General features: G+C 39.9%; 1 protein-coding gene across 1 annotated transcript in view; it reads right to left on the minus strand.

Annotated features, from left to right (window-relative positions):
- slc9a8 (solute carrier family 9 member 8) overlaps nucleotides 1-15,032 on the minus strand; it is an 81,929-nt gene that overhangs the window by 733 nt on the left and 66,164 nt on the right. The window contains exons 14-15 of the mRNA XM_051661517.1: nucleotides 12,951-13,171; nucleotides 12,640-12,786 (exon numbers count right to left, since the gene is read on the minus strand). Coding sequence (XP_051517477.1) covers nucleotides 12,640-12,786; nucleotides 12,951-13,171 — 368 coding nt within the window. The remainder of the gene's footprint in view (nucleotides 1-12,639; nucleotides 12,787-12,950; nucleotides 13,172-15,032) is intronic.

Raw genomic sequence — 15,032 nt, forward strand, 5'->3', positions numbered from 1 at the left:
ATTGATAGATTATTACCACAATTTCAGGTTTTAACTGTTCACATAATTTAAATTACTTATAACCCAAAGTAAGTCGGTTGGAGCACTGTTTGTAACTGTAATTGAAACTAGATTTTGATGGTGTTGTTTGTCCATGCTAAAGTCGCTGCCACAATGCTACGGTGATGTAGTTGGTTTCCAAAGTGTTGCTATGTGGTTGCTAAGATGTTCTGACTGGTTTTTAACAAGCTGCTATGCAGTTGCTAGGGTGTTGCTGGACTGTTTTTTATTGTGTTTTTTATTGTGTTGCAATGTCGTTGCTAGTGTGTTCTGGCTGGTTTCTATGGTATTTTGAGTGTCTTTTAACCCTCAAAACATTGCCTGTATCAAATTTGATATGCTATTTTTTAAAGCATATGCATAATTACCATAATCACCTGTTGTCTGCAATGTACTAGATGTCTGCTGCCACCTGTTGGACGTTTCTGGGCATTTCTTAATGGAATTTTTTTTTTTTTTTTTTTTTTTTTAAGGGATTTGTATTGCAAGCACTTTTTTATGTGAAATCTTTGCTGATTTTAATAAAGTAACAGTCACAGTAATGATTCACAGTATAAGTCACAGTAATGATTATATTGTTACTGATATTTTAAAACAAATATTTGCTGAATATAAGCAACTTGTGCTTGGTTAAAATTTTGTATATTATTTTATTGAAAAAGCCAGTTGAAATCCATGATACAATAGGCTTTTGAGGTATATCTCTCAATCACCATTCATGCCCACCAAAAAATAAAAAATAAATAAAACAGAGCTGACATACCATTTATAAGATATAAAGTGTGAACTAATACTTCTGTGTATTTTTATATATGCAGCCTGCTCTGTCATTATAAAGCTCTCATTATTTTACATTACAAGCTATTATGATGTCATCTAACCATAAGTTCCTGAGACCCAGCAAAATAAGTTTTACAATGTCCTTTTTTAAATGTCAATATAGTGTTTGGTGCATAAAATACATATGATAAAAAAATATATATATTTAAAAAAATAAACTTTTATTTATATTGTATATGATGTGCTGAATTGAACTGTAATACATTTAGATCCATAATTATAGCCCAAGGAGAGGAAGTTGTCATGGACAAACTCTCAAATATTTAGTATCTCTGAAAACCCCAGGGGGTCCTCTGATAATACCTCAAGATTTACCACTGTAGCATGAATGGGCTAAGAAAAACTGCAACAAACAAATACATTTTCAAAAATGAATTGTTGGGCTTCAGGAGGATAATGAGCCTAATGTATCAAATATGATATATATATATATATATATATATATATATATAAAAAATAAAATAAAAAAAACATGAAATCTTTTTTTGTTGTTTTTTTTTTATTTATTTTTTTTATATAGTTTGTCTAAAGGTACTAAAAACAGTTTAACCCTTCAATGGTTAAATTGCTATGCAATAGTGAGGGCGTTGATGTACAGTTGCTAATGTGTTCTGATTGTTTTTTAGTATATTGCTATACAGTTTCTAGGGTGTTCTGGGTGGTTACTAGGGTGTTGCTACATAGATGCTAGGGTGCTCTGGCTGGGGTATTTTGAGTGGTTTTTAACACGTTACTATGCAGTTGCTAGGGTGTACTGGGTGGTTGCCAGTGTATTGCTATGAGGTTGCTAATGTGTTCTGAGTGGTTTTATAGTGTGCTGCTATGTAGTTTCTAAGGTGTACGAGGGTGTTCTGGGTGGTTACTAGTGTGTTGCTATGTACAGTGGTTGCTAGGTGGTTGTCAGGGTGTTGTTGTGCATTTGCTAATGTGTTCTAAGGGGTTTTTAGTGTGTTGCTATGTAGTTACTAGGTAATTGCCATGCAGTTGATAATGTGTTCTAAGGGGTCTGTAGTGTGTTGATATGTATTTGCTAGGGTGTTATGAGTGGATTTTAACATGTTGCTATGCAATTGTGAGAGCGTTGCTGTACAGTTACTAATGTGTTCCGATTGTTTTTTAGTATGTTGCTATGTAGTTTCTAAGGTGTTCTGGGTGGTTACTAGGGTGTTGCTATGTTGTTGGTAGGTGGTTGCAATGTGTTCTAAGGGGTTTTTAGTGTGTTGCTATGTAGTTGTTAGGTGGTCACCAGGGCGTTGTTATGTGGTTGCTAATGTGTTCTGAGTTTTTTTGTAGTGTGCTGTTATGTAGTTACCAGGTGTTCTGGGTGGTTGCCAGGAAGTTGCTATGTGGTTGCTTAAGTGTCCGATTTTAATGCCATTCTAGGTGATCTGAGTTGTTACTAGGGTGTAGTGGATGGTTAATTACTGGCCCAAGTCAAAAGAGGCCATCCTCATGTATGCTATTCTGCTACCAGTTGCAACAAACTCTTAAAAAACCCTTGGTAGTAATAACACACAATGACCACACTTGAAATTGTTAACCCAGGGTCATTCTTAACCCTAGGAAAAAGGAATTAATACTAGGTTTCAAGGTTCCACACTACATTTGTAAACCCTGGGGCTAATGTTCTTATCGATAACAATAGGTGCTTTTCCATTATCGGTCCAGTGCAAGCCAGGGCTATTAACTGGCCAGCCAGGGCCAATAGCCTCGGACCTCGAGCCGTGAGACCAAAATCAATCTGCATTTCCACCATCAGGCCAATAGCCCCACAAAGTTGCCCTAAAACTTGCCCTTAACACGCCCCCCTGGTGCCAACGTCACACACCCCGCCCATTTCATGAGCAAGAGGGAAGCTCAAGCTGAGGTATCATGTTATCTAGTTATCTTGAATATCGAGTTTATATAATTTGTAAACATTAGCTAGCTAGCAAGATAAGTTAGCATTGAAAACTCACCAACTGTAACTGCCATGGTGTCCCGAATGGTCTCTCCACTAACAGTGGAACGATGTCCCAGCACACCATCCATGTTTACGGACCATGGAAAGTTTCTTCGGGCACCGTTTTTTCCATTGTGCGTTTTAACGGATTTGTACTGCACCCAAACCTGTACCATTGTGCGCTGGATACACAATCTGGCAAGTTCGGTGAAACTGCGCCTTTGACATTGACCCTGTCTCAATCCCAATTTGGCCTTGTTTGGCCCAAGGGTAATCAGCGGGCCAAAGGCCACTCACCCCGATAAAGCCCTGAGGAGGCACGATGAAACCCTGGAAGTGACAGTAGTAAAACAACTGGCCCTGGCACACACTAGAATGCCCTCATTTGGCCCGATAGTGGCTATTTATTGGATGAATGAAGCTAGCGATGGTCACGCAACCTGCACTAATCAGGGATGCAAACTCATGAGGGATGAAAAAGGTGAGACAATCACTGGTCCACGACAATTTTTTTCCGGGGATATTTTTTTTAAGCTAAAGCACCAATTCCAGCTATTTTAGTGATTCAAGTATTGCATATTAACTGCACAATTGTGCAGAATTAGCTGCAAAAATAAAGGGTATAAAGGGCTTGCTTCTGTTTAACAAATGTGTTCAGTTTAATTTACTGTTTAGTTCAATGACCACTTCTAGACATGCCACTAAGTGGCTAAATGAGCATCTTATGTGCTATGAGTGAGTCATTTAATTATTTTGAGTTGTTCACGATTGAAATCTACCAAGAGACTTTATACTGTGCTGGTCTGCATAAATCACTTACTGGCTGGCTGGCTGACCAGGCTGTGCTGATATGGCTGATATCAAACACAACAGAAAGAAAGAACAAGCTGGTCATAATGCATTTTGCAATTACTAAAAATTTTGCAAGTTGCTCCAAGCTGGTCTCAAACCAGAAACCTTTCAATTTCCAAAGCACACAGGTATGGTGTACCTTACCGCTGGACCACAGGTACTAAAGAAACATATCAAGCTTAGAGACAGCAGGTTTTGGATTAAAAGAAAGTATTCAAAATGGTGGATAGCCGATATGGCTGATATCAAACACAGCAGAAAGAAAGAACAGACCGATTATAATGTATTTTGCAAATACTCAAAATTTTGCAAGTTGCACCAAGCTGGTCATGAACCGTCAATCTTTTGATCTCCAGAGCACAAAGGCATGTCCACATTGCTACAGGTTTTACAGGTGCTGAAGAGATACACCAAGATGAGAGTCAGCATGTTTTAAATGTAAAAAGTATTCAAAAGGGTGGAGTGCTGATATGAATAGCATGCTAAGCTTATGTTGCCTTACAGATAGCATTGTGATCAAACAGCCCTATAAGACATAAAACCCAACAATTAGCATGCTAACTGATTAGCATGCTAAGCTATCATAGCATGTATTATGATAACCATGAAAAACAGACTATGTTCTTTTGAACTACAGGTGATGCTCTCTCTGAACTTATCAAACCTTTTAAAAGATATCACTCCCAAATATATCAGAACAACATTAAGACAAAAAAGAACAAGAAGTATACCTGCAAACAGAAATGATCTGTAATAAGCCCTGCAACTATTCAGTAAACAATACAAAGATCTCCAGTACAATAAAACATCAACTCTAACACTGGTCCACCTGGGAATTGAACCCACAACCTTTCAAACTACAAATCAGGGCTTTAATACACTGAGCCACTCAGTTGACATCCCCATTGAGTGGCAAAGAGACTTTCTGAGGTTAGAGTCAGCACACAAGTGGGGGTTGTCTTTTGAACTATAGGTGGCACTGTCAACAAACTGATCAACTGTCATCAGGACATGATGTCGATTATGCATACCAATTTTCTTTGAAATCCGACAATGTATTTAAAAAATATATAATTTTTTAATAAATGTCAATATGGTGGAGAGGAAGTATGGCTGATATGAGAAAAACTGGTATCGTTGAAATCCGCATGACCTAAGGAATCCAGACATCAACCCCATGATATTAGGACATACGGTTCAAAAGTTACAGGCAAAAAAAGCAATTTTTCACAATTCTTGACCCATAGGTGGCGCTGTCACAAAATTCTGCATGTGCCCTCAGACCATGGTCCTCATGAGGTATACCACGTTTCGTTTCGATAGGATACAGCGTTGCTGAGATACAGCCTCAAATCCTTTTTCACAGACACCTCGTTAACTATGTGTTTGCAAAATTTTCAACAAAGTCAAATATCAAAACTCTGTGTTATTCATTCTGTGCGGCTCAGTCTGGAGATTATTTTGAAGCATTTACTGTGCAAATCAGGCAAAGTTCAGTCAGAGAGTAATCAGACAAAACAGTTGTGCCTCTAGGACAAACGGTTCAAAAGATATGCACAAAAGAAAAGTTAACTTCTGACATGGTGGTGGCAATATAGAGTATGTCCTATGTATGGGGGCTATTCATGACCACCCCTATCAGTGTGCCCAATTTCATAATTTTCTATTATACAGTTCATAGGGCTGCCACAGATTTCCAGCCAGAATAATAATAATAATAATAATAATAACACTAACAGATACAACCTTCGGTGCTTGGCCCCTAATAATAATAATACTAATGAAAACAATAGGTGCCACAGCACCTTCGGTGCTTGGCCCCTAATAATACTAACGAAAACAAAAGGTGCCCCAGCACCTTTGGTGCTTGGCCCCTTATAATAATAAACTAATGAAAACAATAGGTGTCACAGCACCTTCGTTGCTTGTCCCCTAATAATTCATTTGAATAATGTCCTTACCTTCCACTTTATTAAAATCTGCATTGTCTACAAATCTACTGACTTCAGCAACTTCCGGTGCGCTGCTCGGCTGCACACTGTGTCGCGGTATGCTACGTTCGTGCTTTGTTTAAATGTTGTCAAACTTGTGACTGAAAAAACTGTCTTTGTGTAAAGTGTGAGATGAATGTCCTGAAAACTGTGCCTCTGATTCTGTGGATTATTGGCATATGTGGAAAATGTTTGTCGGTGCAACCTCCAACAGCACACCTGACTGGCAACATGGACATGTGTGGCGAAGAGTCAAGGCTTGCACATTCATACAGCCGAGAGACACTGCTAGAGCTACAATCCAAGCTGACTCGGTAGATGACAACAAGCCACTTCTACTGTTTGATGTTGGATTATATCCCTCAGGAGCTGATTAGAATTAAAAGGAAAAAGAAATGAGGAAGGAGAGGTTGCATTCAGAGCCACCTATGGCAGAGATTCAATTGGCCACCCCTTCTATCTATTCTTTTTACTAACCTGCGCTCACTGAGCAACAAAGTGGACGTGATATGGTAATACACAAGGTATTTTAATGAATTTTGTGAGGCATCTTTATTATGCATCATGGAAAGCTGGCTACAATCTACAATGCCTGATCCTCTCTTTGAAGTCCCTGGATTCACCCTTACATGAGCAGACAGGGATGTAGACTTGGGAAAAACTAAGGGAGGCAGAATTTGCGTGTACATAAATGACCTATGGTGCCAATTACACTCAGTAAAATGTCTGAGATCTGTGATCCCAATGTAGAATTCTCGGCATGATGTTAATGCCTTTCTATTTGCCAAGAGAATTTGGGTTTATCTTGTTGTTTGTTGTATATGCGCCGCCTAGCGGCAAAGCGTCACAGGCGGCTGGCACTATAGCTGACTGTGTTCACAAGCTACAGCTCAGTTACCCCGATGCACCAGCAATAACTCTTGGGGACTTGAACCAGTGTCACTTGGCGACTGTGTTACCTGGGTTCAAACAGTATGTTAAGGACCAGACCAGAAAAAATCTGGACGAGTGTTTTGTAAACGTTAAAGGTGCTTATGTGTGTAGGCCACCCATACTAAATTCTGATCATAAGGTTGTGTACATGATCCCAGTGTGTAAGACCAAACTTAAGAGAAGTAAACCCGAAAAGAAAGTGATAAGAACATGGACAAATGAAAGTAGGGAACAACTGAAAGCCTGCTTTGATTGGACAAATTGGGAGATTTTTCAGGAGGGTTCACTAGATTGGACTCAAGATGGCGCATTGGACTCAAGATGGCGCGGAGTATGGCTGCTGGTTGCGAGCTCCGACACAACATGGTAGTGTTTTGTTTGTTTTGTTTACAATTCTTATGTTTTTTGTCTTGGATGTTGTCTGCCTTATTGTCTATGACAGACAAACACTTTTGGACATTGGTTCAGCAATTACACACCGTAAACCGGACTTCAAATTCCTCAATGCCGACCCGCTGTTTACAAACACGCAAGCGGAGCCCTTTGTCTGGGCAGCCCGGACGCGGAAACGCAGGAGGAAAAGGGGAAACAGAGCCGGCGTTCTCATCAGAGTAAGATGCCACGCAAATCGACCCCCCGCCACCCAGTATTCTACTGGCAAATGTTCAGTCTCTGGATAACAAGCTCTGCGAGATCATGCTTCTGTGTCGACCATTCTGGCTACCGAGGGAATTCACAGCGGTCGTTATCACTGCTGTGTACATCCCGCCACAAGCCGACACAGACCGGGCACTCAAGGAACTGTATGGGATTTTAAGCAAACAGGAAACCACGCACCCTGAGGCCGCGTTCATTGTGACCGGGGACTTTAATAAAGCCAGTTTCAAATCAGTCGCACCAAAATACCACCAACACATTAGTTTCAACACACGAGGGGACCGGGTTTTGGACCATTGCTACACTCCCTTCCGGGATGGCTACAAATCCCTCCCCCGCCCACCATTTGGCAAATCGGACCACTCTTCCATTCTGCTTCTGCCCGCTTACAGGCAGAAACTGAAACAGGAAGCACCCACCCTCAGAACGATCCAGTGCTGGTTGGACCAATCAGACTCTACACTACAAGACTGTTTTGATCACACGGACTGGGAGATGTCCCGGTCCGCCTCTGATAACGACATTGAGCTTTACGCTGATAGCGTAATATGTTTCATCAGAAAGTGCGTAGAGGACGTCCTTCCAACCAGAACAACACGGATCTATCTGAATCAGAAGCCATGGATTAATAGCGATGCTCGCGCGGCACTTAATGTGCAGACCTCCGCTTTTAATTCCGGGAACGCGGAGGAGCTTAAACAAGCCAGTTATGCCCTCCGAAAAACTATCAGAACAGCAAAACACCAGTACAGGAACAAGATTTTAGGACAGTTTAACACCACCAACTCTAGAAGCATGTGGCAGGAAATTAACATCATCATGGACTTTAAAGGGAATAAAAACTCCGCTGCCTCTCTCCCGGATGAGCTAAATACTTTTTATGCTCGTTTTGAGGAAATAACACCTCCCTCGCTGAGAGAGCTCCCACGGCCGAAGCTACAGGTTAGTTCACTATCCGTCTCTGTAGCGGATGTAACCTGATCCTTCCGACGGGTGAATATCCGCAAAGCCAGGCCGCGTCATCAGAGCATGCGGCAACACATAGCTCCAATGCCATCAAGTTTGCTGATGACACGACGGTGGTAGGTCTGATCACTGACAATGATGAAACAGCCTACAGAGAGGAGGTGCACACTCTGACACACTGGTGTCAGGAGCACAACCTCTCCCTCAACGTCAGTAAGACAAAGGAGCTTGTGGTGGACTTCAGAAGAAAAGACAGAGAACACAGTCCCATCACCAGCAATGGAGCACCAGTGGAGAGAGTCAGCAGCTTCAAGTTCCTGGGTGTCCACATCACTGAGGAACTCACATGGTCCATCCACACTGAAGTCGTTGTGAAGAAGGCTCATCAGCGCCTCTTCGTCCTGAGACGGCTGAGGAAGTTTGGAATGAACCGCCACATCCTCACATGGTTCTACACCTGCACTGTAGAGAGCATCCTGACTGGCTGCATCTCCGCCTGGTACGGCAATAGCACAGCCCACAACCGCAAAGCACTGCAAAGGGTGGTGCGAACTGCCAGACACATCATCGGAGGTGAGCTTCCCTCCCTCCAGGACATACATACCAGGCGATGTGTGAAAAAAGCTCGGAGGATCATCAGAGACTCTAGCCACTCGAGCCTTGGGCTATTCTCACTGCTACCATCAGGCAGGTGGTATCGCAGCATCAGGACCCGCACCAGCCGACTTCATGATAGCTTCTTCCCCCAAGCAATCAGACTTTTGAACTCTTGATCTCCCACGATCAAAATACATCAGCACTGCACTTTATTACTCTTACTCTATATCTCACACCGGACTGTCATAAATTATATTATTATTATATTATATTCTCTCTTAACAACTTACTATCAACCGACAGCCTGAATGTCAATACAGTACAATACAACCTACTGTACATTCTATATATACTATATATACTTTTTTTATTGAATAATGTGTATCTATATTGTGTGTACTGTATACTGTACAGTGTATGTTATTATTTGTATATTGTGTTGTGTGTAATTATGTGTATATTAGACTTTAAATTGTGTTGTGTTAATTTGATGTTATTGTAAATTGGTATATGTCTCATCACTGTCACGACTGCTATGTTGATCGGAACTGCACCCAAGAATTTCACACACCATTGCACTTGTGTATATGGCGGTGTGACAATAAAAGTGATTTGATTTGATTTTAGATGAAATGACAGTAGTTACAAATGATTACTTACATTTTTGTATACAGCTGGTTGTCCCCACAAAGGAGATTAAAATGTATCCAAATAATAAACCATATGTGACTAGGGACATAAAGTTATAAAAACAAGGAAAGTGGCTTTCAAAAATAAAGATTCTGGAGAACTTAGAAAAAGAGCTGAAAATGAAATTGAGGGAAGCAAAAGTAGCACACAGACAGCTTCTGGAAAATGCCTTTAAAGTCAACAACACCAAAAGGTTGTTGGGGTGGGATACTTTGAAAACTATGACAGGAATGTCCTCTCCAACTAAACCTATTGTGACAGACAATGAAGTTTGCTTTGCTAATGATCTAAACACTTTTTATTACCAGATTTGAATCACTAGACAATTCAGTTAAGTGCACCAAAATAATAAAATTGTTATACCTTCTACCTCAGAGAGAATTGTCATCAATGTCGAAGATGTCAGTGTACAAATACCAAGAAAGCTGCTGGGACGGATGCACTTTTCTTTTGAAGAACTTTGCAACTTAGTTGGCACCAGTGTGGCAACCAATCTTTCAGGCTTCCATAGACATACACACTATCCCTCTGTCATGGAAAACTTAGCATACAAAACCATTACCTACAATTCCATGTCCAAAAGGACATAAGGATTTTAGACCAATAGCCCTTACCTCAGTGATTATGAACTCTCTAGAAAGAATTCTGCTCCAATATCTTGTTAGTATTATAATAAACAAACTCGATCCACACCAATTTGCTTATAAGCTGGGTTGCGGTACAGAAGACGCTGTTGCCACTCTGGTTCATATAATTTCTAAACATTTAGACAAACCCAACACCTATGCAAGAGCCCTCTGTGGCGAGTGCGTGGTTGAGCGTTCATCCGGGGAGAGGGGAAGCGGTAAGGATTCATCCCTGGGTGATAATTATTTCTAACAGCTGTTTCTTGTTGCAGTAATCTGGGAAGAGCAATAAGAGGGGCCCACGCCAGAGGTGGAGGAGAGAGAGAGAGTGATGCACAGCAGTGTGGCACGTTAGAGTGCTTAAGAAAGCCACCACTGAGTATTTGTGATTGTTAATAAAGAGTTGGAAGTTACCTGAACCTCGCTTCCCTATTTCCACATCGTCCAGTCCTGTTACACCCTCTTTCTAGATTTTTCGTTGGCTTTCAACACAATACACGCAGACATTTTGGTGTCAAAAATGGTACAGTGGGACCTAAATACCTATTTGATTAATTGGTATGCTTCTTTTCTCGCTAATAGAGTTCAGATTGTAAAGTTGAACAAAACTCTTTCATCTGCCATCATGACCAATGTTGGGGCCCCCCGGGGCTGCTTGAGTTCACCCATGCTTTTCACTTTTTATACCGACAATTGTCGTACAGATATAACAAATCAATACATTCTTAAGTATTCTGATGATACATTTCTAATATCTCTGTTAAGTAAAAAATTGCGTGAACAATGTGGTCGAGTGGAGTGATAATAATGCTCTTGAGATTAACACAAAGAAAACAGAAGAGATTGTATTTGGTTCGCCATCTGACTTTCACAAATAGTTTCACAAATTTTCCCATTGTTATCCATATTGAAAAAATCAAGCAGGTATTTTCATATAAATACTTGGGTGTAACGATAGACCATTTGTTATCCTGGAAAAACCACACAAATTGTCTGCAAAAGGACAAAGCCAAGAATTTATTTTCTCCTCTGCCTTAGGTCTTTTGGGGCAAGTAGACAAATGCTTCTTCTGTTTTTTACTTCTGTGATTATGTCTTACAGTATTGTAAAACTACATGGTACAAGTGTTTGTCCACTACTTTAAAGTCAAATCTGTTCCACCAAATAAGAATTTGCTCAAAGATGTAGGCCAACCCCTTGAGAAACTCAATAAATCAATCTACCATAGTAACATTTTAAGGCTGGTCAAAAATATTGTCTCTGATCCTAATCATGTCCTGAGCAGTGAATACATACTGTTACCATCAAACCGGAGATACAGGGTTCCACAATTTAATACGGTTAGACTGAAGCACTCCTTTGTGCATCAGTCAATCCTAAAATTAAACATGGAGCTTAATCCCAGACTGACAAGAAAAATTACAGACATGTCTGACAAAGTATTTATCATAACATATAATATCATATCACATCAAAAAGAATATTTAAGCATTATAACAAGTTAGATCTATCATTCAATATTTAAACAGTTTAGCATGGATTTGATCAGAAAAGACAACAAAAATAGCCAAATAATAATTATTATGAGTTTCAATAATGTCCTTTCATCAAGCGCCTTTCACATGACTTGGGTCAGGAAGTCAACGCTCGCTCAATGCCAGCAACAAACGCTGCTTTGCCCTACATGACAAGCGTTTCAGAAAGCATCACGAAGAGGTGATTTTACAAGCCTAGAATGCGATTAGCTGTAATCAATCAAGTGATCTGCCTCGTTAGGACTGCGGTTGCCAAGCGTGTGATTGACCACTTCTGTAATCAATCACGTAGGAGACCGATCTCCCCCCCACCCCACAAAAAAAAAACAAACAAAAAAAAAAAACTCTTCGGATCTGCATAAATCACAAAAGTGACCAATTTTGGTTTCAAAATGGTGAAATTCGCCAAAAGGTGAAGAGTTTGCATCCCTGACTACTAACTGTTAATAACTAGTAATCAATGGAAATATGCTCTGCTTATCTTTCATCACCTGAAACACACTACAAGTACGAAAACACAGGCAAAAGTGCTCAAACCCCTTGTGCTAACCCCCTTTCAAAATTACAAGTGTGAAACATTGCTCTACCCAGTTAAAAGTGGGGTTTAAAAAGACAATAACCCAGGGTCAAACAGAGTGTGAAAAGCTCTAATAGGCTGCCTGAAACTCCCGCTACCTGTCATTGGTAGATCAATCAGATAGTCCCACCAAAAAAACTCAGGTCAATGGTTGAGCCAAAGTTGCTGTGTCGGGATACTTAAACAAATCAGTGTTTTGATAGCAGAGTCAGAATGTTTATCCCTTTTGGAGAAATTAACCTACAAATGTCTACTTGTCTCTGCATATTAAGTTGGGATAGGAGAAATAGCTTTAACAATTTAAGCTGAAACGACTAATAATGTTTCAGTGAAATACTCTCAGATTAAGAATGTCTGAATGACATTATAAAAACATTATGAACATCCATCTTACCTCCTGTGTGAGTCTGCGAGTAAAGAAAGGGTTCAGATATTTGGCATCCAGCCACAGGAAGCCCTTCAGATCCTGCCTCTGAAAAATTTGAGCTTCATATTCTTCCTCTGTCAGCTCAGACAAATGCTCTGACTCAATGGTGTTACCCTTTGAGAGAGAGAGAAGCATATTGTGATTAGTGTGACCCTGAGAAGACATAAAGACCCACAAACATCTCAGGTGATCCAATCACAAGTGGAGAGAGGTTTATGAAGTACAGTTCTTTAATGAAATGAAAATGGTTATAATGATGCAAATAAAAAGTGTCTCACCATCTTCTCAGTTTTGCTCAGGTTGACGTCTTTCTTGTTCTTGCGTCGTGATTGGCTCTCCTCAATGTCCATGATGCGGATGAGTGGCATGGTTCCTCCCCCCATAAGCAGGATGGTAAACAGCACGATGACTATGGTGGTGGTGCCGATGAGCTGCCGCTTCTCGATGGGCTCCAGACCCAAATGAAGACTCAGAGCATATGGGATCGCACCACGCAAACCTGAACACACCAGCATTAAAAAATATTGAAAATAGACAAGACTGAAACATTGACTTAATGTCAGGCAACATTTGAGACATTAATGCCAATGTTAATGAACTCCAATACAATTTAATCATAAAAGAACTACTGATTCTGGCTGCCACCTGCATTTTTTACACCCAAATTATTCACCTTACACACATACTGTGGACTAATTGCTAAATACTGGTCTCATTTTACAGAAAACCCCTCAAAAAAAAAAAAAAAAAAAAAAGATTCAAATAATTAAGAAATAATATTGTATTTGTTTACAATCATACAGTATAAATAACATACATTTTTTATCCTGTTTTCGAAAGCCTGTGATTCAGGCTGTTTGCTCAGTCTCTGCAAAAATAGTTAGTTCATTCCACTAAATGTAAGCAAGTACTAGGAAACCTGAATTTTCCTCTATCACCTTTCATCACAATATACAGATCTGAAATGCAGATGGTGCTCTAACGCCGCTGATCATTTGCCATTTGTTCGTCCATAGACATTCAGTCAATTTTGTCCCACACACCTTCCCCATTGATCCATTGAATATCTCGGCCTCTGAGTGGACTAGAAGATTAATCTAGGTGTCATTAAAAAGCCAAAATCCTCCTCTTTGATGATGATGATGTATAAATACTTCATCATCGGAGAACATATTTTGCAAATGATTTGTTATTATGCTTTTTATTCTATGGGATGGCATTCAATTATCAAGATGTGGTAATAAACGTGATTAAAACATAATAACTCACTTTAGGGCTGTCAAATTAGAATTTGAAATTCGAATATTCATCAAATTTAAAATAAAAAGGCACATTCGAATGCTAAAATGAAAATTTGAATTTTAGATGTTTGCCAGGTATTGACAATAAATTTCATTCTTGAGGTAAAACAGGGCAGTGCAACTAATACAACTAAATGCAGGTGTCTCGAGATGCATTTTAAAAGGTTGAATTTCCTTTTTAAATTGACCCAGCGTCTAAAAAAAATGCATAGTTACTGCACGAGACGCTGAAAAACCGTGAGACAGGATGCAATAGTCAAAGACATCTGTCTAGTGCATGCTTGCATAGAAAAAGACGGATGTGTTCAGAGTGAACGGCCTTTGGCGGTTGTGTCTTTTCTATGCCTTGTTCTCTTATCAGTGTCTCGCTGCATAAACAATAGGCACTTTCATACAACTTTATTTAATTAAAAAACACTGTGGTACTGCCTGTATTCTAAAGCTTGAGTTTGTGGTAGTATTATGGCACTGGTATAGGCTACTGTGCAACACTAAATTAAAACAGAACCATTTGGGCAGTGGTGGCTCAGCGGTTAAGGCTCTGGGTTACTGATCAGAAGGTTGGGGGTTCAAGCCTCAGTGCTGCCAAGATGCCACTGTTGGGCCCTTGAGCAAGGCCCTTGAACCTATCTGCTCCAGGTTCGCCGTATCATGGCTGACCCTGCACTCTGAGCCCAGCTTAGCTGGATTATGTGAATAAAAGAATTTCACTGTATATGTGCAAATGTGTGATAAATAAATATCATTATCTATTGAATTGTTTCTTTTCTCGTTTTACTTTTTTACTTAAAGCTACACTATGTAACTTTTTTGTTAAAAAATAACAAAATGTTATTAATGAGAGAGTGCAACAAAAATCCATCTTCCAAACCATGTCTTTACCTAAATACACTTTGATAAACCTATAATAATGATATTATAGTATAAATATTTTAGAGCTGTCATGTTGGATTTTGCGGGAAATTGCATACATACGTCATTCGCCCGTGTGTGTTGACATCATATCCATACACGGAGATATGACCCAGCTACTGTAGTGCGTGTTTGGGAGTAGATGAA

Source organism: Myxocyprinus asiaticus, chromosome 29 (assembly GCF_019703515.2).
Source record: "Myxocyprinus asiaticus isolate MX2 ecotype Aquarium Trade chromosome 29, UBuf_Myxa_2, whole genome shotgun sequence".
NCBI lineage: Eukaryota > Metazoa > Chordata > Actinopteri > Cypriniformes > Catostomidae > Myxocyprinus > Myxocyprinus asiaticus.